The sequence below is a fragment of the Carcharhinus amblyrhynchos genome, chromosome 6 (genome assembly GCF_965287045.1).
Source record: "Carcharhinus amblyrhynchos chromosome 6, sCarAmb.v2.hapA, whole genome shotgun sequence".
NCBI classification, from domain to species: domain Eukaryota; kingdom Metazoa; phylum Chordata; class Chondrichthyes; order Carcharhiniformes; family Carcharhinidae; genus Carcharhinus; species Carcharhinus amblyrhynchos.
In genome coordinates, this window is record NC_137329.1 from 62,438,411 (window position 1) to 62,462,347 (window position 23,937).

The window sequence follows — 23,937 nt, forward strand, 5'->3', positions numbered from 1 at the left end:
CCATTTCTTAACTAACTTCAGAAACAGTTAAGAGTCAACCACATTGCTCTGAGTCTGGAGCCACATTTTGATTTGATTTATTATTGTCACATGTATTAGTATACAGTGAAAGGTATTCTTTCTTGTGCTCTATACAACCGAACATACCATTCATAGAGTACATAGGGAAGAAGGAAAGGAGAGGATGCACACTGTAGTGTTACAGTCATAGCTAGGATGTAGAGAAAGATCAGCTTAATATAAGATAAGTCCATTAAAAAGACTGACAGCAGCAGGGAAGATGCTGTTCTTGAGTTGGTTGGTATTTGATTTCAGACTATTGTACCTTTTTCCCAAGGGAATAAGATGGATAATGTCCTTGATTATACTAGCTGCTTTTCCAAGGCAGTGGGGAGTATAGACTGAGTCAATGGATGGGAGTCTGGTTTGCGTGACGAACTGTGCATCATTCACGACCCTTTGTAGTTTCTTGTAGTCTTGGTCAGAGTAGGAGCCACACCAACCTGTGATACAGCCAGAAAGAATGCTTTCTATGGTGCATTTGTAAAAATTGTTGTAGCAATCATGTCAAATTTCCTTAGTCTTTTGAGAAAGTAGGTGTTGGTGGGCTTTCTTGACTATAGTTCAGCATGCGGGGGGGACCAGGACAGGTTGTTGGTGATCTGGACACCTAGAAACTTGAAGCTCTCAACCATTTCCACTTTGTCCCCGTTAATGTAGACTATGTGTCCTGAAGTCAATGGCTATCTCCTTTGTTTTACTGACATTGAGAGATTATTGTCATCACACCATTTCACCAGTTCCTCTATCTCTTTCCTGTCTCGTCATTGTTTGAGATCCAATCCACTACAGTGATGACTTCAACAAACGTGTAAATAGAGTTGGAGGGGAATTTCGCCACACATTCATAAGTGTATAAGGTGTATAGTAAGGGGCTGATGACACAGCCTTGTGGTGCACCAGTGCTGAGAATAATTGTGAAGGAGGTAGAGGCCAGATAAAGGAAGCACAGCTGATTTCCTTCCCTAGAGGGCATTAGTGAACCAAAGAACAAAGAACAAAGAACAACCCAGCACGGGAAACAGGCCCTTCGGCCCAACAAGCCCGCGCCGCCGCATCACCCTACACCTATTCTACCCTGCGTGTCTACGAATAGAACCCCTGACTTAGCCAGATTCAGGGGAGAATAGTGTCACTTTGGTAAAACCAATCAGCCTAAGAGCACATCTTTGGGGTGTGGGAGGAAACCGGAGCGCCCGGAGGAAACCCACGCATCCACAGGGAGAATGTGCAAACTCCCACAGACACAGGCCCAAATCCATGTATCTGCACAGCTAGCAGTGCTAGTCACTGAGCTGTTGCGGCGCCCGTCTACCGGTCCAGGATCAAGCACACACACCGGCACGAAGTACTAGGCCACTCCCGGAACCTCCAAGAGTAGCCCACGCACGACCCACCGTGTGCATGCCCCTCGTTTGACAACGAGGTGGACCTCCACCTGCGGAATAAAAGACAAAAACGTTAATCACAAGCCTGCCTTTCCGGTGTCTCCCGAGGTTCTAACCCTTATTTAATAACCCCTACCATAACCCTCCATCCTCGTTTCACTCATGTGCCTATCTAACTGAACCTTAAACGAGTCCAACGTTCCCGCCTCCACCACCCTACTCGGTAGCGCGTTCCATACCCCCACAACTCTCTGCGTAAAGAACCTTCCTCTCATATCCAAATTATACCTCTCCCCCCTCACCCTTAAATCATGCCCTCTTGTATTTGTAACCAATCTAGGGAGCAGTCTCTCACTATTGACTCTGTCTATTCCCTTCAGTATCTTATATACCTCTATCATGTTCCCCCTCAATCTCCGTCTTTCCAAGGAGAACAGTCCCAGTTTCTCCAACCTTTCCTCGTAACCCAGCCCCTCCATGCCAGGCAACATCCTGGTAAACCTCCTCTGCACCCTTTCCAGAGCCTCCACGTCCTTCCGGTAGTAAGGTGACCAGAACTGGACGCAGTACTCCAAATGCGGTCTAACCAACGTTCTATACAACTGAAGCATTAGACGGCAGCTTTTAAACTCTATACCCCTTCCTATAAAGGCTAGCATTCCATAAGCCTTCCTGACAACATTCTCCACTTGTGTCGCAACCTTCATGGATTTGTGAACCTGCACTCCCAGGTCCCTCTGTGTTTCTATACTCCTAATTTGTCTACCTTTAATCACATAACTCCTCTCTACATTATTCCTTCCAAAATGCATCACCTCACATTTGTCAGGATTAAATTCCATCTGCCACCTATCTGCCCAATGCACCAACCTATCTATATCCTGTTGTATCACCTCACAATCCACTTCGGTACCCGCCAACCCTGCCATCTTGGTGTCATCAGCAAACTTGCTGATCACACCACCTACGCTCTCTTCCAAGTCATTTATGTAGACTACAAAGAGGAGAGGTCCCAGTACTGAGCCCTGCGGCACACCACTGGTCACTGGCCTCCAGCCGGACAAAGTCCCCTCCACAACTACCCTCTGTCTCCTATTACCCAGCCTGTTCTCAATCCACCTAGCTACCTGACCTCGTATCCCATGCGCCTTAACCTTTTCTACCAGCCTACCATGAGGGACTTTGTCAAACGCCTTACTGAAATCCATATAGATGACATCAACGGCTCTCCCATCGTCAACCGTTTTTGTCACCTCCTCAAAGAATTCCACCAGATTCGTAAGGCAAGACCTCCCTCTAACAAAGCCATGTTGCGTATCCCCAATCAGACCGCAACGCTCCAAATGTTCATACATCCTATCCCTAAGTACTTTTTCCATTAATTTCCCTACCACCGATGTCAAACTCACCGGCCTATAATTTCCAGGGTTATCCCTGCTACCTTTTTTGAACAGCGGTACCACATTTGCTACCCTCCAGTCTTCTGGGACCTCACCTGTGTCCAAAGAAGAGACAAAGATTTGCGCCAGAGGCCCAGCAATTTCATCTTTCACCTCCCTAAGCAGCCTGGGATAAATACCATCAGGACCCGGAGCTTTATCCGTCCTTACGCTACCTAAAAGCCCTAGCACTTCCTCCCTCGTAATAGATATTTCCTGCAGCTGATCCTCAGCTCCCTCTAACAGACCGCACGACTCCGAACCCCTCTCCTTCGTGAATACCGACGCAAAGTATTCATTCAGGAGCTCCCCCGTTCCCTCCAACTCAATACATATCTCCCCACTTTTGTCCCTAAGAGGACCAATTTTCCCTCTAACTACTCTCTTGCTCCTAATATAGGAATAAAATGCCTTCGGATTTTTCTTAATCCTACCAGCCAAAGCCATTTCATGCCCTGTCTTCGCCCTTCTAATTCCCCTTTTTAGCTCCCTCCTACTCTCTCTATATTCCTCCAGCGCACTCTCCGTACCCAGTCGTTTCGACCTAACATACGCCTCCCTCTTCTTCCCGACCAAGTCTTCAATACCCCCTGTAATCCACGGCTCTCTAATCCTACCTTTCCCATCCTTCTGCTTAGCCGGAACATACCTCCCCTGCAACCATTTCATTTTGCCCTTAAAAGCCTCCCACTTGCCAACCGTGGACTTGCCAGCTAACAGTCCCTCCCAATCAGTGTCCTGCAGCTCCCTCCTAATCCTGCCATAGTTCGCCTTTCCCCAGTTCAGCACACTCCCGTTCGGCCGGCACTCGTCCCTTTCCATTTTTATCCTAAAGTAGACGGACCAGATGGGTCACAATCGACAATGGTTTCATGGTCATCGTTAGACTTTCAATTCTAGATTTTTTTTTATTATATTCACATTTCACTATCTGCTATGATGGGATTTTAACCCAAGTCCCCAGACCTTGCCCTGGGTCTCTGGATTACTGTCTAGTGACAATACCACTGCTTTCCATTAAGCAGTGGAACATGCTCAAAGGGCCAAATAACCCCTACTCTGGCTCCAATTTTGTGTTTGTCTATCATCTCAAATTTCCCACCTATTCCCCATGGCTTTCTGGAACACAGATTAATCAATGCTGGTAAAGCGAGACAATTTATAAACCAATTCAGTAAAAGTTAAATACTGCAAATATTGTAATTGGAAATAAGAAAATGCGCCACAGGTCAGGCAACATCTGTGGAGAGACAGAGTTAATGTTTAAGCTGGGTGACTCTTCATCAGAACTGCGAATTACTGTCAATAACTCTGGGATTTATTTATTTTTACAGATAATCTATGAAAAACCCAGAATAATGTTTATAATGAATTTCAATCTATTTCGTATCATTCCTTGACAACCAGCGTGAGTTGGTGGGCAGAACTTACTTCACTAACTGACCAAGAGGTGAAACTAAATAGCACTAAGCTTGAGGAGGTGCTTCTTTCTCACCGTTTGGGCTGAATTTTAAATGCCAAGGGGAAAGAGTACCTCATGCTCTGTACAGACTGCCTTCAGCTTCATCTCCAAGGAAGAGTAGGGGTTGGGGTAACAGCTGTCCCATGTCTTCCTCTATTTCCTTGCCTCATTAACTTTCATGAACATAGTTTCCTGCAGTCATTCTGACCCTATAGGGGTCCCTTTAATCAGAGAAGCTTCATTCACAGACTACAGATCATCCTGCTGCCTTAGAAAAGCAGCCAACATAATCAAGGACCCCACACGCCCAGGGCATTCTCTCTTCCACCTTCTTCCATCAGGAAAAAGATACAAAAGTCTGAGATCACGTACCAACTGACTGAAGAATGGCTTCTTGCCTGATGCCATCAAACTTTTGAATGGACCTACCTTATAGAAAGTTGATCTTCTTCTACACCCTAGCTATGACTGGAACACTATTTTCTGCATCTTCTCCTTTCCTTCTCTCCTATATACTCTATGTACAGTATGTTTTGTCTGTATAAAATGCAAGAAACAATACTTTTCACCGTATATCAATACAAATGACAATAATAAATCAAATGAATTAAAAGAAATGAAATGAGAATAATTCAACCTGCACATTACTTGGGAGATCTAAGAAGCAGGATGTTGAAGCCATTAGGGTTAAAGAGCCATGGAAAACCTCACTGACAGAACAAATGGATGACTGTTATTGACAATATATGGGTCTCACATTAAATTCCACCCATTCCGTCAGCTTATCTCTTACCACTGTTGATGGAAAGTTAAATTATCCTTGAAAACTGAGCAAAGCAGAAATCTGACAGGAATTGCTCACAGCCACTTTGGATACTGACTGAGATTACGCATGATGGTTCTCCACATGCATCCCAGCATGTCCCTGCAGCTGAATATTGGATTTTGATGTACACAGAAGTACTTCTGAACACCGCTGCTTCACAACAAATTAGAAACCAGCCCAGTACACACCAAATACTAACCCTGTGATCTCGAACAAATACCACCAGCATCATTATCCCCAATCATTTCTTCTTCAAAAAAGCTTTCCCCTTTCAAAGGGATTTCTTCTGGACCTCCATTCAGAACTGACAGTGTCCTTGGAATCCGGAATTATCTAATCAGAAAGGGAAAGCTGCCCAATTCTGCAGCGTCCTGGGAGCGGCCGGAGTCGCTTTAAGGAAATTTCTATCTTTCAGCTTTAAATTGTCCAAGGCGGGTGTCGCTTTAAACTGTTGGAAGGGCGGGAAAGACTGACTCCCGGCAGGCTGTGCGGCAAGATGGCGGCGGTCTGTGAAAGAAGCTTGTTGGAGATTAACAACTCCGAGAGAGATTTCACCGTGTGGCGAGAGATCCGAGTGGAGTTGGGTGAGGGGAAGGGAAGAGGAGAGGGAGAGGGGGAAGAGGAGGAGGAGGAGGAGGGGGAGGAAGGAGGAGGAGGGGGAGGAAGGAGGAGGAGGGGGAGGAAGGGAGAGGAGTGGGAGAGCGCGCGGGAGAGGGTGTGTGGGACCCGAGGGGTGGAGAGCCGAGCGGAGCTGGGTAAGAGAGGGAGAGGATGTGGGGTAGGAGGAGGGGAAACAGCGAAAGGAGAGAGTGTGTGTGTGTTTGGTGCGGGGGGAGGGGGGGTGTGAGGAAGGTGTGTGCTTGAGGGGTGGGAGTGTGCGTGTGGGGAGGGAGCTGGGGCAAGTGTGTTGGGGGGGGGGGGGTGTGGGGCGGGGTGTATGGGGAAGTGTCTGTGCACTGTCTCTGTTGCTCTATTGGCTAACACATGGGATTTGTCCCCTGCTCCTGACTCTCCCTGTCAGTCTGTGGAACCAGACTCAGCCCCAGAATAGGAAGAGGCCATTCAGCCCTTGGGCATGTTTCTGCCATTCATTGTGATCATGTCTAATCTACAACTTAACTTCACGTCTGCGTCTTCACCTTCACCCCAAATCTCTTAATGACTTTGGCAGACAAAGCTTTATTTTCTGGATAGCAGCAAAATTCATGAATTCAGCCTCTTTTGCCCCATCAGTGACATCCATCCCAAAGTGACATCTGACTCAAGATCCATTAGTTGGTCAATCAGCCGCTTTGAAGAATGATATTGTAGAATGTATCCTGCATTCACAGCACGACTTGAACAATTCACCTTGGATCTGGCCATTCCTCAGTGTGGAGTTACCATTTTATAAATTGAGCTTACATCAATTACCTTCTGTGGAAGAGAGTTCCAAACTCCTGCCACCTTTTCTGTTCAAGCCTTTCCTAACTCCACACCTGAAAAGTCTACCTGTAAATTTTTAGACAAAGCTTTCAAATCTTAAACACAGCCAGCAGAAGAAATAGTTTCTGTGTAGCAGCCCTATCTGTTTCCTTTCATATCCTAAAAACTTTGATCGTACACACTTCCTAAGCTCCAGGAAATAGAACGTAAGTTTGTGAATTTTTGAGCCTCCCAAATGATTTTTCCAGTGATGATACTTTGAAAAAAAAATTTTACAAGGTGCAGCGAGAAGACAAGAAGACGGTGACTGAGTGGAGAGCTTTTTCAGTGTTGGCCCAGGAAAGGTGGGCTGAATGGACATAGGATTGAGACTTTGGAGAGCTGACACAAACATGTGTACCTCCTGCAGTGTAACATGCTATGAGGGATACTGTAATAAGAAAACTTTTTGAAATATGATGGTGTCCTTTCTGTTAGAGTAGTTTGGGAACTGACCTATTAAAAAAAATTAAATATTGTCAGCATTTCCTCTTTGTTTCATATGGCTGAAAATTGGGACAATTTCTTTTGGAGGATTGTTCCTTTGATCTGAAATTCTGAGTGGAGATTGGATTGAAGATTGACTCTTGTGTCTGTCCTACAGGAGTGAATGCTGTTCCAGGAGTGAAATATTCCGATAGTGCTGGTGGATTTTTCTATGAAGACAGTGGGAAGCTGCAGTCTGTCACCAGGAATCGGTTTATACATTGGTGGGTATTTTCTGCTTCTACCCTTGTGCTTGCAGGAGCTTGTGTATGTTATTGCTACTCAGGGACTTAATTTGATAAGATGTTGACAGTTTTGAAGCCTCTGACCAGTGCTGGTTGGTATTCTTTTATGTCTTGCTGTTACAGTGAAGTACACTGCCTGTTTTATGACAGTGCTCGTCCTGCAGTATTGGAGCATAACTTGTTGTATATCAGTGTACCATAATGAAGTTACTCTGTACTTGCTGTCACACTTGCATATTGAGGGGAATCTGCAGCTTGTGTTCCCAAAAATCTTCTAGCCGTGTCCATCTAAATGGTAGAAATCATGGGTTTAGATGGTGATGCTGAAGGAACCTAGGCGAGTTGCTGCAGTTCATCTTTTGATGGTACACACAGCTGCTATTGTGTGTAATGTTTAAGGAGTTGAATGGTGTGTTGATGAAATGGGCTGCTTTGTCCTGGATAGTGTTAAGCTGCTTGAGTGTTGCTGGAGCTGCAGTCATCCAGGCAAAGGAGATGCTGGATTCTTTCTTGTTGGACATAGTCAAAGCCTGGCACTTCTGTGGCACGAAAGTTACTTGTCAAACCAACCAACGTGAATGTTGTCTGTGTCTTCCTTCATGCAGGCACAGACTATGCCTGTGCCTGAGGAGCTGTAAGGAGTACTAGGTGTCACTTGATAACACTGTCAATGACACCTTCCATCACTTCACTAATGATGGTGAGCCTGTGATCTTGTGGGGTGAGTGAGGGAAAGGTTTTGATCCTGTTGAGTTGGAGGGTGGGTGAGAGATGGGTTGCGTTCAGGGGTGAAGGATAGGTTGTGATCCTGTTGCATTGTGGGTGGGATTAGGAACATAGGAATCAGGAGTGGGAGAAGGTAATTTAGCCCTTCGAGCTCGTTCCACCATTTAACATGGTCAAGGCTGATCTTATCCTAGTCTCAACTTCACTTGCATTTTCTATAACACGATCAGATGCCCTTCAATCTTTTGAACTCCAGCGAGTAAAGGGCCTAAGCTATCCAACCACTGCTCATACGGCAGCACTTTCATCTCCGGAATCAATCTGGTGAACCTTCTCTGAGCTGCGTCTGATGCCACCATATCCTTCCTTCAGTAAGGAGACCGAAACTGGACATGATATTCCAGGTGTGGTCTCACAAATGTCTTATACAGTTGTAATAATACTTTTCAAATCTAGTTCCTTTTGTAATAAATGTCAAGATTCCATTTGCCTTTCTTGTTATATGCTGCACCTGCAGACCGACTTTCTGTGTTTGAACAGACACCCAGATCCCGCTGCACTGATGCACTTTGAATCTGCTTCCCATTTAAATAATAATTTGGCCTTTTAACTTTCTGGCCAAATTGAGTAACCTCGTACTTAGCCACGTTAAACTCCATCTGCCAGATTCTCGCACGTTAACCCATCTATCTCCATCTGTAAACTTTTTATCTCCTCTTCGCTGCTTGCTTTCCCATGTATTTTAGTATCATCCACAACTTTGCTTTGTTGTACTCGATCCCTGTTTGCAGATTATTTATGTAGATTGTTAATAGTTTAGGTCCAAGAATTGAACCCTATAGCACCATAGTTACAGTTTGCCATCCGGAGAAGTCCCATTTATCCCGACCCTCTGTCAGCCACTCTTCTATCCAAGCCAGCAGTTTATCTGCAGCTCCTTAGGAATTAATCTTCTGGCTCAGTCTCTTATGTGGCATCTTGTCAAATGTCTTTTGGAAGTCTAGATACACCACATCCACAGTTCCCCATTATCCACCTTGCTGGTTACATCCTCAAGAATTCCAAGTTTGTCAAGCATGACTTGTCCTTCATAAAATCATGCTGACAGTGTTTAAAGTCACTTTTCATAATATATTTTTATAATCTTTTACTGAATAGTCTTTTCTAATATTTTGATTAAGCATTGTTTTTCCAAGTGTTCAGTTATTTCCTCCTCAATGATTGACCTCAATGGTCAAACTAACTGGCCTGTAGTTTCTCACTTTTAACTTCTGTCCCTTTCTGAATAAAGGTATCATAGCGTGTTTCTAATTCACTGGTACCTTTTCACAATCCAGGGAATTTTGGAATATCAACTAATGCATCCGTTATATCCGTTACCACCTCCTTTACTAAATATTCTAGGATGCAGGCCATCAGTTCCTGAAGACATATCTACCTTTAATCCCATCAGGTTACTTAATACATTCTTCCTAGTTATAGCATTTTCACCAAGTTCCTTTTGTAGTTTTTGGGAAAAAATTATCTTCCACTGTGAAAACAAATAAAATACAATGCCTTTACTATCTGAGTTCCCCTTTATTATCTCACCATTCTCATCCTCTAAACGTTTACTTTCACTATTCTCCTTTTCATATACCAATAGAGGCTTTGATGTCAGTGCTTATGTTTTCTGCGATTCATAGCTCTTATGATTTTGCTTTTAGTAAACTTTTGCTAACATTTAAAGTTGAGGGGCAGTTTGTGATCCTGTTGTATTGGTGAGGGGGTTAACAGGTTGTGATTTTATTGTGTTTGTGAGGGGGTAGGGTTGTAAGGGACAGGTTGTGATCCTGTTGTATTTGGTTGGGGGGGGTGGGGGCAGGTAAGGGTGAGTGATATGTTGTGATCCTGGTGTATTTGATTGCAGGGAGAGGGGCGGCTGAGGATGAGTGACAGGTTGTGATCCTCATGTATTGGCAGGGGAGCGGGGGCAGAACTGTGATATGCTCCTTCCTTGGTGCCTGTGAAAGGCTCAGGGTAGATTCTTGTCCTCCACCAGAAGTCTACCCCACTCCAACATTTGGTTATATGTTCTGACCATCATTGGATGAGCTTTGTGCTGCTATTTCTGTTTCTCTATCTCCTCAGGACCAGTTCTGGTGACACCCTGCAGCTGACGGAGCAGTCTCTGGACACTAACCTCCTCAACAATACTGTCCGCATCAAGTTCCTGAATTGTCATGTCATGCCAGCTGGTGTTCATGTACATGAGACTCATGATTGTGTGACTCTCCTTATCCTGACTAACCAAACTGTACACAGGATTGTGCTGCCCCACCCATCTCGCATGTATCGAAGTGTAAGTAACCATTTGATCAGAGGTTGTACAGTGCAGAGTGCCAATAGATCTTTCACCGGCGCAAGGCAGGTTGGTTGGACCGACCGCTGGCTCGTGGCTGATTGATCGACCACTCATAACCAACTGGGGAGGTTTACGTAAAGAGAAGATAGTGTGTGTTTTTGTCATATCAATTGATCGTAAGCGGGACTTGAACCCACAACCTGGTGACTCAAAGGCACATGGCTCTCAACTAAGCCAAGTTGTCATTGTGTTATCTACTGAGGAATGTTTGACTGGTAGTGGTTTGTTAGATTTGGGTTATTCAGTGAAACTAGTGCTGTATTGGGTGCAGGGATGGAAGACACTGTTAGCAACTCTGCTGAAGAGGTTGCTCCTGTATCGCACCTCCTCCTCCTGTGTGCAGAGTGTTCTGAAACAGGTTTGAGGAAATGCAGAGCTCAACATTTCACAGGTGAGCAACGCCTTCCAAAATGCCATGAGAGCCCTCTTCTTTGACATTTACTGAACAGATGGAGTGTCTCCAACATTTCAGTGGAGTGTCTGCCTGAATGAGATGCTTGAGTGTCCCTGAAGTGGGATATTGAGCACCACGATCTTTTGTTTCTGTTTTTGTGATCACCCGGCTTGTCCTGCCAGTGTGAGATGTGCAATGAGTTTGCAGAGATTGAAGAGAGACCTGGTTCAGGGTACGTTGGTGGAAAGATCATTGAATGTGTTAGTGCGTTCTGTGACTGTGAGGAAGAAACACCAGTCCAAGGGTAAGTAGTGAGCTTGTGGAAGCAGTGTTGTGTATAGGGCCATGTCTGTGCGGTGTGTTCCAAACATCCCAGTTTCAGAGAGAGAACACCAGGCATGCAGCACCTTTGGTGTGAGGGTGATCTGAATGTTGTTACGCTGGAGCAGAGAACAGTCTGAAGTAAACCTAGTAAAGCTTTCCAAATTTTGAATGGGAACAGATTAAGCTGATCTCCATAAATTGTCAAAAATGATTGCAGACTAACGAAGGGTCACAGATTCAGGATTTGAATAGACAGTCCAACTTTCTACACCCATTATCAGTATTTGCCAGTCAGTTACAGCATAGTTACTGTAGAATGTCTGAAAAATGACCTCAGCTCCACACACTCGCTGCTGCAGTGTCTACACAATGTTTCATTTTCCACAATAGCTACCTAGTTATATCTGAATTCACACATTGCTGCTGAATTCACTGTCACTTCAATCCTGTTTCATTCTCACATTTGTGAAGATAACCATAACTAACTTTCAACAAATTGTACAGCACAAACAGAACTCACCCTGAGATGAATGTTCTGCTCCTGTGTAATTTCTGGTCCATTAATTACAGTACCACAAGAAGGAGTAGCTCATGTTCCTCACTGCCCTTGATCTGCTCAGTAATATTTAAATGTTTAAAAAGCTCCCACCCACCTGACAAAGAAACAGCCAGTTCCGAAAGCTAATGGCATTTGCTACAAAGAAACCTGTTGGACTTTAATCTGGTGTTGTGAAATGTCTTACAGTAATGTTTAAAACCAAGAATGCTAGAACTGGAATGGGTAGCGCAAAAAGGGTTAAGAAATGCTCAATTTCTTCTTATTGTAGCAGGAGTATTTGCTGAATTAACTCTTATCCCACTGTCAAAGCCAGGATTCAATTGTGTATATGAACCTCCTAATCCCTGAGAGCAGCTTCAGATGCTGCTGATTACTTACTTACATTTCTCTAAGCTAACCGTTGTATTTGTCCTATTAATGTCTCTGTAGGAGTTGATCAGTGAGGGTCATATCCAGTCCATCTTCACTGATATTGGGAAACTGAATCTGCGAGATCCAGCAAACAGCTTTTTAATTCCTGGTATCCAGGGCCACTCGACTAACTCGACAGCATCAGCCACCTGGCTGAATGGTGACGGGAAGGCACTGCTTGCGCTTCCATCTTGGTCTGGAGGGATTCTGATAATCCAGCTTCCTGAGCAAGGCACAGCAGGTAATGTGGGGTTCACTGTTTAATAAATCCTGGTTTGATCATCTGAAGCAACTGTGTACAGCCTCGTGATTTGTTACTGCAGCATTGCAGTCACTGTTATTGTATTGGAATTTATATAGATGATCTGGAGGAGGGAACCGAGTGCAGGGTGTCGAAATTTGCTGATGACACCAAGATTGGGGGAAAGGCAAATTGTGCGGAGGGTGTGGAGAGTCTGCAGAAGGATCTAGATAGGCTGGGCGAATGGGCCAGGAAATGGCAAATGGAATTTAATGTTGGCAAGTGTGAGGTGGTCCACTTTGGTAGGAAGAATGGTAGGAAGGACTATTACTTACGTGGCGAAAAACTGCAGCAGGCGACGGTGCAGAGGGACCTCGGGGTCCTTGTGCATGAGTCGCAAAAACCCAGCTTGCAGGTGCAGCAGGTGGTCAGGAAGGCGAATGGGATGCTGGCCTTCATAGCGAGGGGGATTGAATATAAAAGTAGGGAGGTCTTGCTGCAGCTGTATAGGGCATTGGTGAGGCCGCAGCTGGAGTACTGTGTGCAGTTTTGGGCGCTGCACCTGCGCAAGGATATTTTGGCCCTGGAGGGAGTGCAGAGGAGGTTTACTAGGCTGATACCGGAGTTGAGGGGATTGAGCTATGAGGAGAGGCTGAATAAACTGGGCTTGTACTCGTTAGAGTTTAGAAGAATGAGGGGAGATCTCATTGAGACGTATAAGATGATGAATGGGATGGATAGGATAGAGGTGGAGAGACTCTTCCCGCTCAAAAAAGACAGTAGGACTAGGGGGCACAGCCTCAAGATAAAGGGGAGGCGGTTTAGAACGGAGTTGAGGAGGAACTTCTTCACTCAAAGGGTGGTGAATCTCTGGAATTCTCTGCCCGTTGAAGTGGTGGAGGCTGCCTCGCTAAATATTTTTAAGAAGCGGGTTGATGGGTTCTTGATAAGAGAGGGGATTAAGGGTTATGGGGAGAGGGCGGGAAAGTGGAACTGAGCCACAACAGATCAGCCATGATCTTATTGAATGGCGGGGCAGGCTCGAAGGGCTAGATGGCCTACTCCTGCTCCTATTTCTTATGTTCTTATGAATACCAGCTGTACAATGCAGATCTGTGATTGGGGAAGTAGCTGAGCAAGTCAAAACCGTTAACTTTCCAGTGTTTCCCATGTAGTATAAAGTATAGGCAACTTTCCAGTGTAATTCTAGTATAGACTTCTGTCAGTTTTTAGACTTCTGGTGCCATTTGAGTTTTAATTAGACTGCACCTTACAGTCTTGCAGCTTGCTCACAGATATCAAATCTATTGTCATTTCTAACTGGTAAACCACTTCTTTCAATTTAAAATGAGCAATGGTTATTGTCACTTTACAAAGGGAGTCAGTACGGTTTTCACTGAGTGGTGTTTTTGGGATAGGCTTGCATCAGAGTCTGCAGCTTTACTGTTCACTCTGAACTTCAGGCTGTTTTGATTGGGAGAGAAGAGATTGATTGTTGTGTTGTTCCAGGCTCTCTGGCTTCAATGGAGCTGAAACAGAGCTCCGTCATGCAGCGCTTACTCACAGGGTGGATGTCAACAGCAATCAGGTGAGTGTGAGTGGAGCTTTGGGTGGGGTGGCGGGAGGTGTTGGGACATGAGAGGCCTGTCTCTTCACAAGACCCTGATCTTGAAGGGGGAGGGCATAAGCCCTGCACCTTAGGATAGGAGGAATGGTGTTGAGGAATTGGAAGAGCCATTCCCATTCCCTATTACTTGGTGTCAGTGGGGACATAGTGATTAGGGGGGGCTTATTTCCCATTCCCACTGGAGGGGAGATCCTTGCTGTGTAACCTACTGCTGCCTGTTTTCACCTCATGTTTATTGCAAAATCAAGCAGCATGGAAGCTGCAGGTTGTGTATAAATGACACAGGGTAATAATATAGAAGGGATGGAATAATTGTGTTTGCTAAATGAAGCCTGGTTAAAGATGATTCAAAGACTTTTCTGTGCTCTCTGCAGGGGTGATCAAGGCCCCTCAGATCTGCCTGTCAGCCTCGCAGTTCAGCTGTTGGAACATGATGTTTTTATCTTTGCTCTGTGCCAGGACCATAAGCTGCGACTTTGGTCCTACAAGGTGCGTAACAAGGTTGTTGGTAAGCAAACGTACTTTGACAGGACATTTTGGACAACTGTTTCCAGCAAATTCTTCCTACCTGTAATTGGGAGGGGTGCATAGAGGGGTGGGGGTTAGATTTTGTGATTTTAAGCCGTCCATTTGCATGGACAATCTTGTGTGGGCCGTCTTTGATTTGATTTATTATTGTCACATGTATTAATATTCCTTGAAAACTATTGTTTCTTGTGCACTATGCAGTCAAAGCATACCGTTCATAGAGAAGGAAATGAGAGTGCAGAATGCAGTGTTACAGTCACAGCTAGGGTGTAGAGAAAGATCATTTTAATGTGAGATAGATCCATTCAAAAGTCTAACGGCAGCGTGGAAGAAGCTGTTCTTGAGTCGGTTGGTACATGTCCTCAGACTTCAGTATCTTTTTCCTGCTGGAAGGAGGTAGAAAAGAATATGTTGGAAATGCATGGTGTGCTTAATTTTGCTGGCTGCTTTGCCGAGGCAGCAGGAAATGTAGACAGTCAATGGATGAGAGACTGATTTGCCTGATGGATTGGGCTACATTCATGACTGTTTGGAGTTTCTTGTGGTCTTGGGCAGAGTAGGAGCCATACCAAGCTGTGATACAACCAGAAAGAATGCTTTCTATGGTGCATCTATAAAAGCTGGTGACAGTCGTTGCTGACATGCCAAATTTCCTTAGTCTTCTGAGAAAGCAGAGATGTTGGGCTTTCTTAACTATAGTGTCGTCATGGAGGGGACCCAGACAGGTTGTTGGTAATCTAGACACCTAAAAACTTGAAGCTTTCAACCATTTCTACTACATCCCTGTTGATGTAAACAGGGGCGTGTTCTCTACTACGCTCCCTGAAGACGATGTCAGTGTCCTTCATTGAGGGAGAGATTATTGTCGTCACGTCAGTTCAAAGACTATCTCATTCCTGTACTCCGTCTCGTCTTTGTTTGAGATTCGACCCACTGCGGTGGTGTCATCAACAAACTTGAAAATCTAATTGAGTGGGAATTTGGCCACAGAGTCATAGTTGTATAATGAGTATGGCAGGGGGCTGAGAGTTTTAGATAACCTTATACACTGTCTACCACACCGCCAATTTTGGCGTCATGCACAAACTTATTAACCATGCCTCCTATATTATCCAAATTATTTATATAAATGACAAACAACAGTGGGCCCTGCACCAATCCGTGCAGCACACAACAACCCTCTACCACCTTCCTGTCTCCTACTGGCAAACCAATCTTGTTTCCAATTGGCTAGTTCTCCTTGCCTCCTATGACATCTAACCTTGTCGAAGGCCTTGCTAAAATCCATGTACATGCTGCCTATCACACTGGCCTCATCTATTTTCTTGATCACCCCTTCAAAAAAAATCTATCAAATTTGTAAGACATGATTCCCCCCACACAAAGCCGTGCTGACTATCCCTAATCACAGTAAGTAGCCTCACGACACTAGGTTAAAGTCCAACAGATTTATTTGGTAGCACGAGCTTTTGGATTGCTGCCCCTTCATTGGGTGAGTGCAGGATTTGGTTCACAAACAGGGCATATGCAGACACAAACTCAATTACAAGATAATGGTTGGAATGCGAGTCTTAACAGGAAGTCGAGTCTTTACAGGTGCAGACAATGTGAGTGGAGGGAGGGTTAAGCACAGATTAAAGAGGTGTGAATTGTCTCAAGCCAGGACAGTTGGTGAGATTTTGCACGCCCAGGCAAGTTGTGGGGATTACGGATAGTGTGAGATGAAGCCAAGATCCCACTTGAGGCTGTCCTCGTGTGTGGAACTTGGCTATCAGTCTGCTCAGCAATTCTGCATTGTCATGTGTCGTGAAGGCCACCTTGGAGAACGCTTACCTGAAAATCAGAGGCTGAATGCTCTTGACTGCTGACGGGAAGGGAACACTCCTGCCTCGTGATTGTCGAACGGTCTCTATCCGTTGTCGTAGCATCTGCATGGTCTCCCCAATGTACCATGCCTCAGGAATCCTTTCCTGCAGTGTATCAGATAGACAGAGTTGGCCGAATCACAGGAATGTGTACCTGGTGGATGATATTCTCACATGAGATGGTGGCATCAGTGTTGATGGTCTGGCACGTCTTTCAGAGGTTGCTGCGGCAGGTTGAGTGGTTCGTGGTTACTGTTCTGAAGGCTGGGTGGTTTGCTGAGTACGATGGTCTGTTTGAGGTTATGCAGTTGTTTGAAGGCAAGTGGTGGGGATGGCCTTGACGAGATGTTCATCTTCATCGATGATGTATTGAATGCTCCGGAGAAGATGTTGTAGCTTCTCCATTCTGGGGAAGTACTGGATGACTAATCAGTCCTTGCCTTTCCAAATACATATCGATCCTGAATCAGAATTCCTTCCTGGTTATAAAAGATAAATGCAGAGGGAAAGAAAGATTGGATTAAGAGGGGATAAATGAGGTAGAAAAAAGTAAAAATCTGTTAAATTTTCTGACAATTTATCAGCTTTCAGAATGAATTTCTATGGTTTGTTGCTGAAGAAACTGGCAAATCAGTTTCAGCAGAAGTTGCTGGATGATGTGCACCTTAACGGTGAGCAATATTGAACTCTATGCTGGGTGTTGCAGAGTATAAGGTGTATTCTCTGCACTGACTATGTGCTTTTATTTTCTTTAGGATCAGGTATGTCTGATGGTTGCGGACCTGTTGGTTTTCATGCCAGCCAGTAAGGAGCTGCGACACACAGTCAGTCTGGGTCACAAGCTGCGTTTGGCATACTCTTCATCCGGTTTCTTCCTGGCGGTCTATCTGCATTGTCCCAAACGTGGACAGGTACTACTTCCAATGTATTTGCTATTTACAGTGTGCATAGTGCTAGGCACCAGGTCATTCATTCATTCTGTCCAGTCTCCACTAAAAACCTGTTTCCTAGAATCTTGAGAAATAGCAGAAGAGGAAGCTATTCACTGCTGTCCCAGTAATGAATTTTGACTGTGTTCTCCTTGCAGTTTTGTGTCTTCCAATTGGTGAGCTGCATTGAGAGTAACCGCTACAGCCTGGATCACATCTCCACTCTCTTCTCCACACAGGTAGGTATCTCTGAGTATCAGCCTTTTACTGAGTTCTGGAAGGATCTTGGCAATTAGACTGTATATGTTTGCCTTCATTAAAGGGAATTTTACCCAGGAGAACTTTTGTACCTTATTCACAACACTGAGTGGGAGAACTGCCTATATTGTAACTGCTAAGCTGTTATCATTGAAGCGCATATAGGGGTGGGGTGGATGAGTTGGTGAGGGGCTTGGATTTGGACAGAGACCCTTTGCTCCTCTTTGTAAACCTTACTGTAGTATTATTAATCGCAGCATTGGACTTGGACTATGCCATTGCTGTAAACATGATTTTCACAGGGAAGCTAGCTTGCTGTAAAATGGTTCACAAATTATTCCCTTGGGGATGGTTAACTCCTCAAGTGTCCCTTCCAGTGAATGTAGTGATTTAAGAGCTTTTAGTGATTAAAATTGGGAATTCTGGGCCATCAGGAACATGGGGAGGCTGTTTACTCAAGCCCGTCCTGCCATTTATCCACCTTTGCCCCAAATCCCTTAATATCTTTGGTTACCAGAAATCTGAAAATTGAGCATAATTTGCTGTTTGTGGCAGTGTTTCAAGTTGCAGACACCCTTTGTTTAGAGGAATTGGCCCTATCTGTTCCTCTTGGTAGTGGAGAAAGTTGATGGAAAGAATGGTTTACATGTCTGACTTGTGGTTTCTTGACAGGAAACACTGGTTGATTTTGCCCTGACTCCCACGGATATCTGGGCCTTGTGGCAGGACGAGGACAACCAGGCGAATGTCAGATACATCAACTTTGAGCAGTAAGTTCTCAGTGAGACTATCAAAACAAAAATAACAGCAGCAAATGTAATTATACACGATTTTCACAGAGTACCACGGTACAGAAGAGGCCCATCGAGTCTGCACCAACGCATGAAATGTCCTGATCTGCCTACCTGATCCCATTTGGCCCATAACTTTGAATGTTATGATGTGCCAAGTGTTCATCCAGCTACTTCATAAAGCATGCGAGCCATCCCGCCTCCTCTGCCCTCCCAGGCCATACCAACGTCATCACCTTTGAGTTTTAAAAAAAAGTTTTTCCTTAAATTTCTGCCTCCCACCAAACTTCGCAACACTCACTTTTAACTTGTGTCCCCTCGTAACTGACCCTTCAGTTAAGGAGAACAGCTGCTCCCTTTCCATCCCCTGTCCATGCCCCTCATAGTCTCGAACACCTCAATCAGATCACCCCTCGGTTTTCTCTGCTGTAACGAAAACAACCCAAGCCTATCCAATCTCTCTTTGTAACTTGAATGTTCCATCCCAGGCAGCATCCTGGTTAATCTCTTCTGCGCCACCTTCAGTGCTGTCACATCCTTTTTATAATACGGCTACCAGAACTGCACACAGTACTCCAGCTGTGGCCTCACCAAAGTCCTGTACAACTTTATCACGACTTCTCTGCTTTTGTAATCTATACCTCGACTGATAAAGGCAAGTGTGGCATATGCCTTTTTCACCACCCTCCTAACCTGCCTTTCCACCTTCAGAGATCTATGGATAAACACGTCAAGGTCCCTTTGTCCTTCAGAACTTCCCAGTGTCAGACCTTTCATAGTTACTCCTTCTGAAGCGCATCACCTTTCACTTTTTAGGGTTAAATTCCACCTGATACTTAACTGCCCAATTGACCATCTCACCTATATCTTCCTGTAACCCAAGACATTCAACCTCACTGTCACTCAGTTTGACTGCACTGGCAAAAACTGAAACTTGGGGATTCCCCGTTTCCGCAGTTGATCCTGGTGCCCAGGTTGTCTGCCGTTGGCATTTCCACTAAGAGTTGTTCCTGCTGGAGTGCATGGTATGGTTAATGACTGTCAGTATGATAGGCTGTACCTATGTACAGCCCTGAAAACCAGTTGACGAAGGAGGAAACTGGAACCAATTTTGATGCAGTTTAGATTTATAGAGTAAAATATTGCAAACATATACTTCATTGCCAAACCAGTGTCAGGAAGTATCTTTTCTTATGTGTTCAAATCAGTGGCTTTCACCTGCATGTTGTTCACCACAATTGATGTACACGGTGATAGGGGGAAAAGAGAAACCAGGACAATAATACAAGAAAGAACCGTAAAATACAAAAATGGTAGACAGGGTAATCAAAGGTGGATGCAGATAGGGCAGTATAAAGAAAAGATAGGATGATCAAAAATTGCAAGCCTATAGGCTTTGTATCTTCATGCAAGAAGCATTTGAAATAAGGTAGAGGAACTGATAACACAAATAGAGGTAAACGCGTTTTTGAAGAGAAGGAAGAAATAAAAATGAGTAGCCTGCAAATTAAGGTGATGGTTTTTATGTTGCAGTAACAATGCTGGACAGTGGAACCAGGTCTTCACAGAGCCTGTTGCTGATGAAGAGTTGCACATACCAGAGGACCGGGACCCTAAGGTGAGCTTTTGTTACCTGCCAGATGCTCTGTAGAACCTGAGGAACTATAGTCTCTCAGATCAGACGTGATCCTCGCAGTGAGCTGTGTGATCCTCGCAGTGAGCTTATACATTCGTACAGATTAGATGTGAGAAATTAAGTAAATTGAAAAATCGGTCCTTCACTCACAAGGAGTAGATGATGAAGTGTTGCGGCCCATATGATTCATGATTCAATAGCGTAGACTTCATTCGATGAATAATCAGCTTGAGAATTCCAGTATTCTGTAGTTTGATGATTCCTTTTCAGCTATGATCCTTTCACCAGTTAGGACTGGCTTCCATAATCCAAGAAGTAGATGTACCTGCAAAATGATTTTTGTCACTATGTGACACAACTTCAGTGTGAAATACATCTATCTGCTTATCCACAGAGCACAACACCAATAGACCCTGAAGCAGCTTTTTTTTTGCTAGTCTTTGTATATTCCAAGTGGGTGCTGAATCCACTATTCTGTCTAGGCACGCCTGTTATGGGTGGCACAGTGGTTAGCACTGCTACTCCACGGCTCCAGGGATCTGGGTTCGATTCCCGGCTTGGGTTATTGTCCGTGTGGAGTTTGCACATTCTCCTTGTGTCTGCGTGCGTTTACTCCGGGTGCTCCAGTTTCCTCCCACAGTTCAAAGATGTGCACGTTAGGTTGATTAGCCATGCTAAAATTGCCACTTAGTGTCCTGAGATGCGTAGGTTAGAAGGATTAGTGGGTAAATATGTGGGGATATGGTCGGTGCAGATTTGATGGGCCAAATGGCCTCTTTCTGCACTGTAGGGTTTCTATGCCTATTATAAAAACAATACTCATAGGATGTCTTGATGTGATGACCATTATCTCCCTTTGTCTCTACCAGAGAAGGTAATCAGTCTCTGGTTGCTTTTAGAAATAGCATGGCTGGAGTCAGGGAGGGGTTCCATTATCACTTAGAAAATCATCCTGCAACCATTAGCGATCTTTGGGTGAATATCACTTTTTAATAATAAACTTTGGTTCTTTTTAAGTTCAGTAATTTGGGTAGAATTCTTTTTTTTTCTCTCCATCAGTACAACATGTAATTGAATCTGAGTGATAGCTTCTCACAATTTGGATGTATGTAGAAGTGAACTTGGATTTACTTTCCTTTTTTTGTTGCTTTGCTGGATAAAGATTTTCTGTGTGAAGCATGTGTTTGGCTGGGTGGAGGGGATGATGAAATGATGCTGGAGCAAGAAGAATTATCTCTCTAGGTTGAGGCTGGATAGCAGCTCTGTTTTTCTGTTAGCGATGATGTGGAGATACCGGCATCGGACTGGGGTAAACCCAGTAAGAAGTCCCACAACACCAGGATAAAGTCCAACAGGTTTATTTGGTAGCAAAAGCCACTAGCTTTCGAAGCGCTGCTCCTTCATCAGGTACATGGGATTTTAGTTCACAAAGGGCATATAAAGACACAAACTCAATTTACAAAATAATGGTTGGAATGTAAGTCTTTACAGATAATCAAGTCTTAAAGGTACAGACAGTGTGAGTGAAGAGAGGGTTAAGCACAGGTTAAAGCGATGTGTATTGTCCCCAGCCAGGACAGTTAGTGAGATTTTTCAAGCACAGGTAAGTTGTGGGGTTACAGATCGTGACATGAACACCAGATCACAGTTGAGGCCGTCCTCGTGTGTGTGTGGAGCTTGGCTATCAGTCTCTGCTCAGCGACTCTGCGTTGTGTGTCATGAAGGCCTTGGAGAATGCTTACCCGAAGATCAGAGGCCGAATGTCCATGACCGCTGAAGTGTTCCCCAACAGGAAGAGAATACTCTTGCCTGGTGATTGTTGAGCAGCGTTCATTCATCTGTGGCCGTAGCGTCTGCATGGTCTCCCCAATGTACCGTGCCTCAGGACGTCCTTTTCTGCAGCATATCAGGTAGACAACGTTGGCCGAGTTGCAAGTGTATATATCGTGTACCTGGTGGATGGTGTTCTCACATGAGATGATGGCATCCGTGTCAATGATCCGGCATGTCTTACAGAGGTTGCTGTGGCAGAGTTGTGTGGTGTCGTGGTCACTGTTCTCCTGAAGGCTGGGTAGTTTGTTGCAGACAATAGCCTGTTTGAGGTTGTGCGGTTGTTTGAAGGCAAGCAGTGGGGATGGCTTTGGCAAGCTGTTCGTCTTCATCAATGACATGTTGGAAGGCTCCAGAGAAGAAGATGTAGCTTCTCCACTCTGGGGAAGTACCAGACGACAAAGGGTACTCTGTCCACCATGTCCCGTGTTCCTCTGAGGAGGTCGGTGCGGTTTTTCGCAGTGGTGCGTCAGAACTGTCGATTGATATCCTGTTCTTAGGGAGGGCATCTTTCAGCATCTGGAGGTGTCTGTTGCGATCCTCCTCATCTGAGCAGATCCTGTGCACATGGAGGGCTTGTCCGTAGGGGATGGCTTCTTTAACGTGTTTAGGGTGGAAGCTGGGGAAGTGGAGCATCGTGAGGTTATCTGTGGGATTACGGTACAGTGAGGTGATCGTCCTTGATGAAGATGTGTGTGTCCAAGAATGTAACCAATTCTGGAGAGTAGTCCATGGTGAGTTTGTTGGTGGGCTGAAACTTGTTGATGTCATTATGTAGTTGTTTCAGTGATTGTTCACCATGAGTCCAAAGGAAGAAAATGTCATCAATGTATCTACTGAATAGCAATTGGTTGAAGGTGTTGTGCAGTGAAGATGTCTTGTTTGAACCTGTGCATGAAGGTGTTGGCATATTGAGGTGCGAATTTGGTCCCCATGGCTGTTCTGTGTGTCTGGATGAAGAACTGGTTGTTGAAGGTGAAGACATTGTGGTCCAGGATGAAGTGGATGAGTTGTAAAATTGCATCTAGAGATGGCAGTTGTCAGCGTTGAATACTGAGGCAGTTGCAGCAATGCCATGGTCATGGGGGATGCTGGTGTAGAGTGCCAAGACATCCATTGTGACGAGGAGTGCTCCTGGTTCAACTGCTGCATGTGTGCTGAGTTTCTGTAGTGCGTCCATAGTGTCGTGACAAAAGGTGGGGGTTCTTTTGTACAATGGGTTTCACGATGCCCTCGACGTAGCTGGAGAGGTTCTTACACAGGGTCCTATTGCCCAATATGATGGGACAGCCGGGTGTGTTTGCCTTGTGTGTCTTTGGGAGGCATTAGAGATCTCCAATGCAGGGAGTACATGGGATGAGAGCACGGAGGGTGCACTGAAGGTTCAGACCAAAGGTCTGGATCAGTCTGAGTTAACGGGTGTGTTCTTTGGTCGGATCTGCGGTAACTGTCTGTAGTGTCCCTTGATATTCAGTTGTTGGTACACTCCTTTGCAGTAATCCGTTCTGTTCAGTATGAAAATGGCCCCTCCTTGTTGCGGTTGGTCTTGAGAGCGCGAATGGTGTTGTGTTGTGCTTGGGTGATGTTTGGGACTGTCCTGTGAGTGCAGCTAATGAGTCTGGTGTTGCTGCACTTCCTGGCGGCTTGGGCATACATGTCAAGTCGAGGGCAGCGGCCTTCTGGAGGAGTCCAATTCGACTCTTTCCTCTTTGGTGGCTGCACTGTGGATCTCTCTGTCAGCTGTTCAGTTCATTGGCTGTCTCATTGTGCTCACTGTTGGCCTGTTCGGATTTGTGGAAGAACTTCCGCAGCCTCATTCGTCTGATGAATTTCTGTGTCTGCTGCGAGACTGATGGGGCCTATTTTGGTGTTGGGGCAGAAATTGAGCCCTCGGCTGACAACTTCAATTTCATTTGGTTGAAGTGTGTAATCCAACAAGTTGACAATGGACTTCCCTGTGGTGGTACTGTTTTCTATTGTGGTACCGGGGGAGGCTTGGTTGCTGCTGGTGGTGATGCCGAGTTTCTCAAGCTTCCTGTTCTTG

At 45.0% G+C, this 23,937-nt stretch overlaps 1 protein-coding gene across 1 annotated transcript in view; it reads left to right on the forward strand.

Moving 5' to 3' along the window:
- Positions 1-5,380: 5,380 nt before the first annotated feature.
- nup160 (nucleoporin 160) overlaps positions 5,381-23,937 on the forward strand; it is an 86,520-nt gene continuing 67,963 nt past the window's right edge. Inside the window, exons 1-10 of the mRNA XM_080190540.1 lie at positions 5,381-5,759; positions 7,244-7,349; positions 10,227-10,437; positions 12,207-12,429; positions 13,939-14,017; positions 14,431-14,545; positions 17,205-17,360; positions 17,537-17,617; positions 18,309-18,406; positions 19,961-20,045. Of these exons, the coding sequence (XP_080046666.1) occupies positions 5,672-5,759; positions 7,244-7,349; positions 10,227-10,437; positions 12,207-12,429; positions 13,939-14,017; positions 14,431-14,545; positions 17,205-17,360; positions 17,537-17,617; positions 18,309-18,406; positions 19,961-20,045 (1,242 nt within the window). The 5' untranslated portion in view covers positions 5,381-5,671. The remainder of the gene's footprint in view (positions 5,760-7,243; positions 7,350-10,226; positions 10,438-12,206; positions 12,430-13,938; positions 14,018-14,430; positions 14,546-17,204; positions 17,361-17,536; positions 17,618-18,308; positions 18,407-19,960; positions 20,046-23,937) is intronic.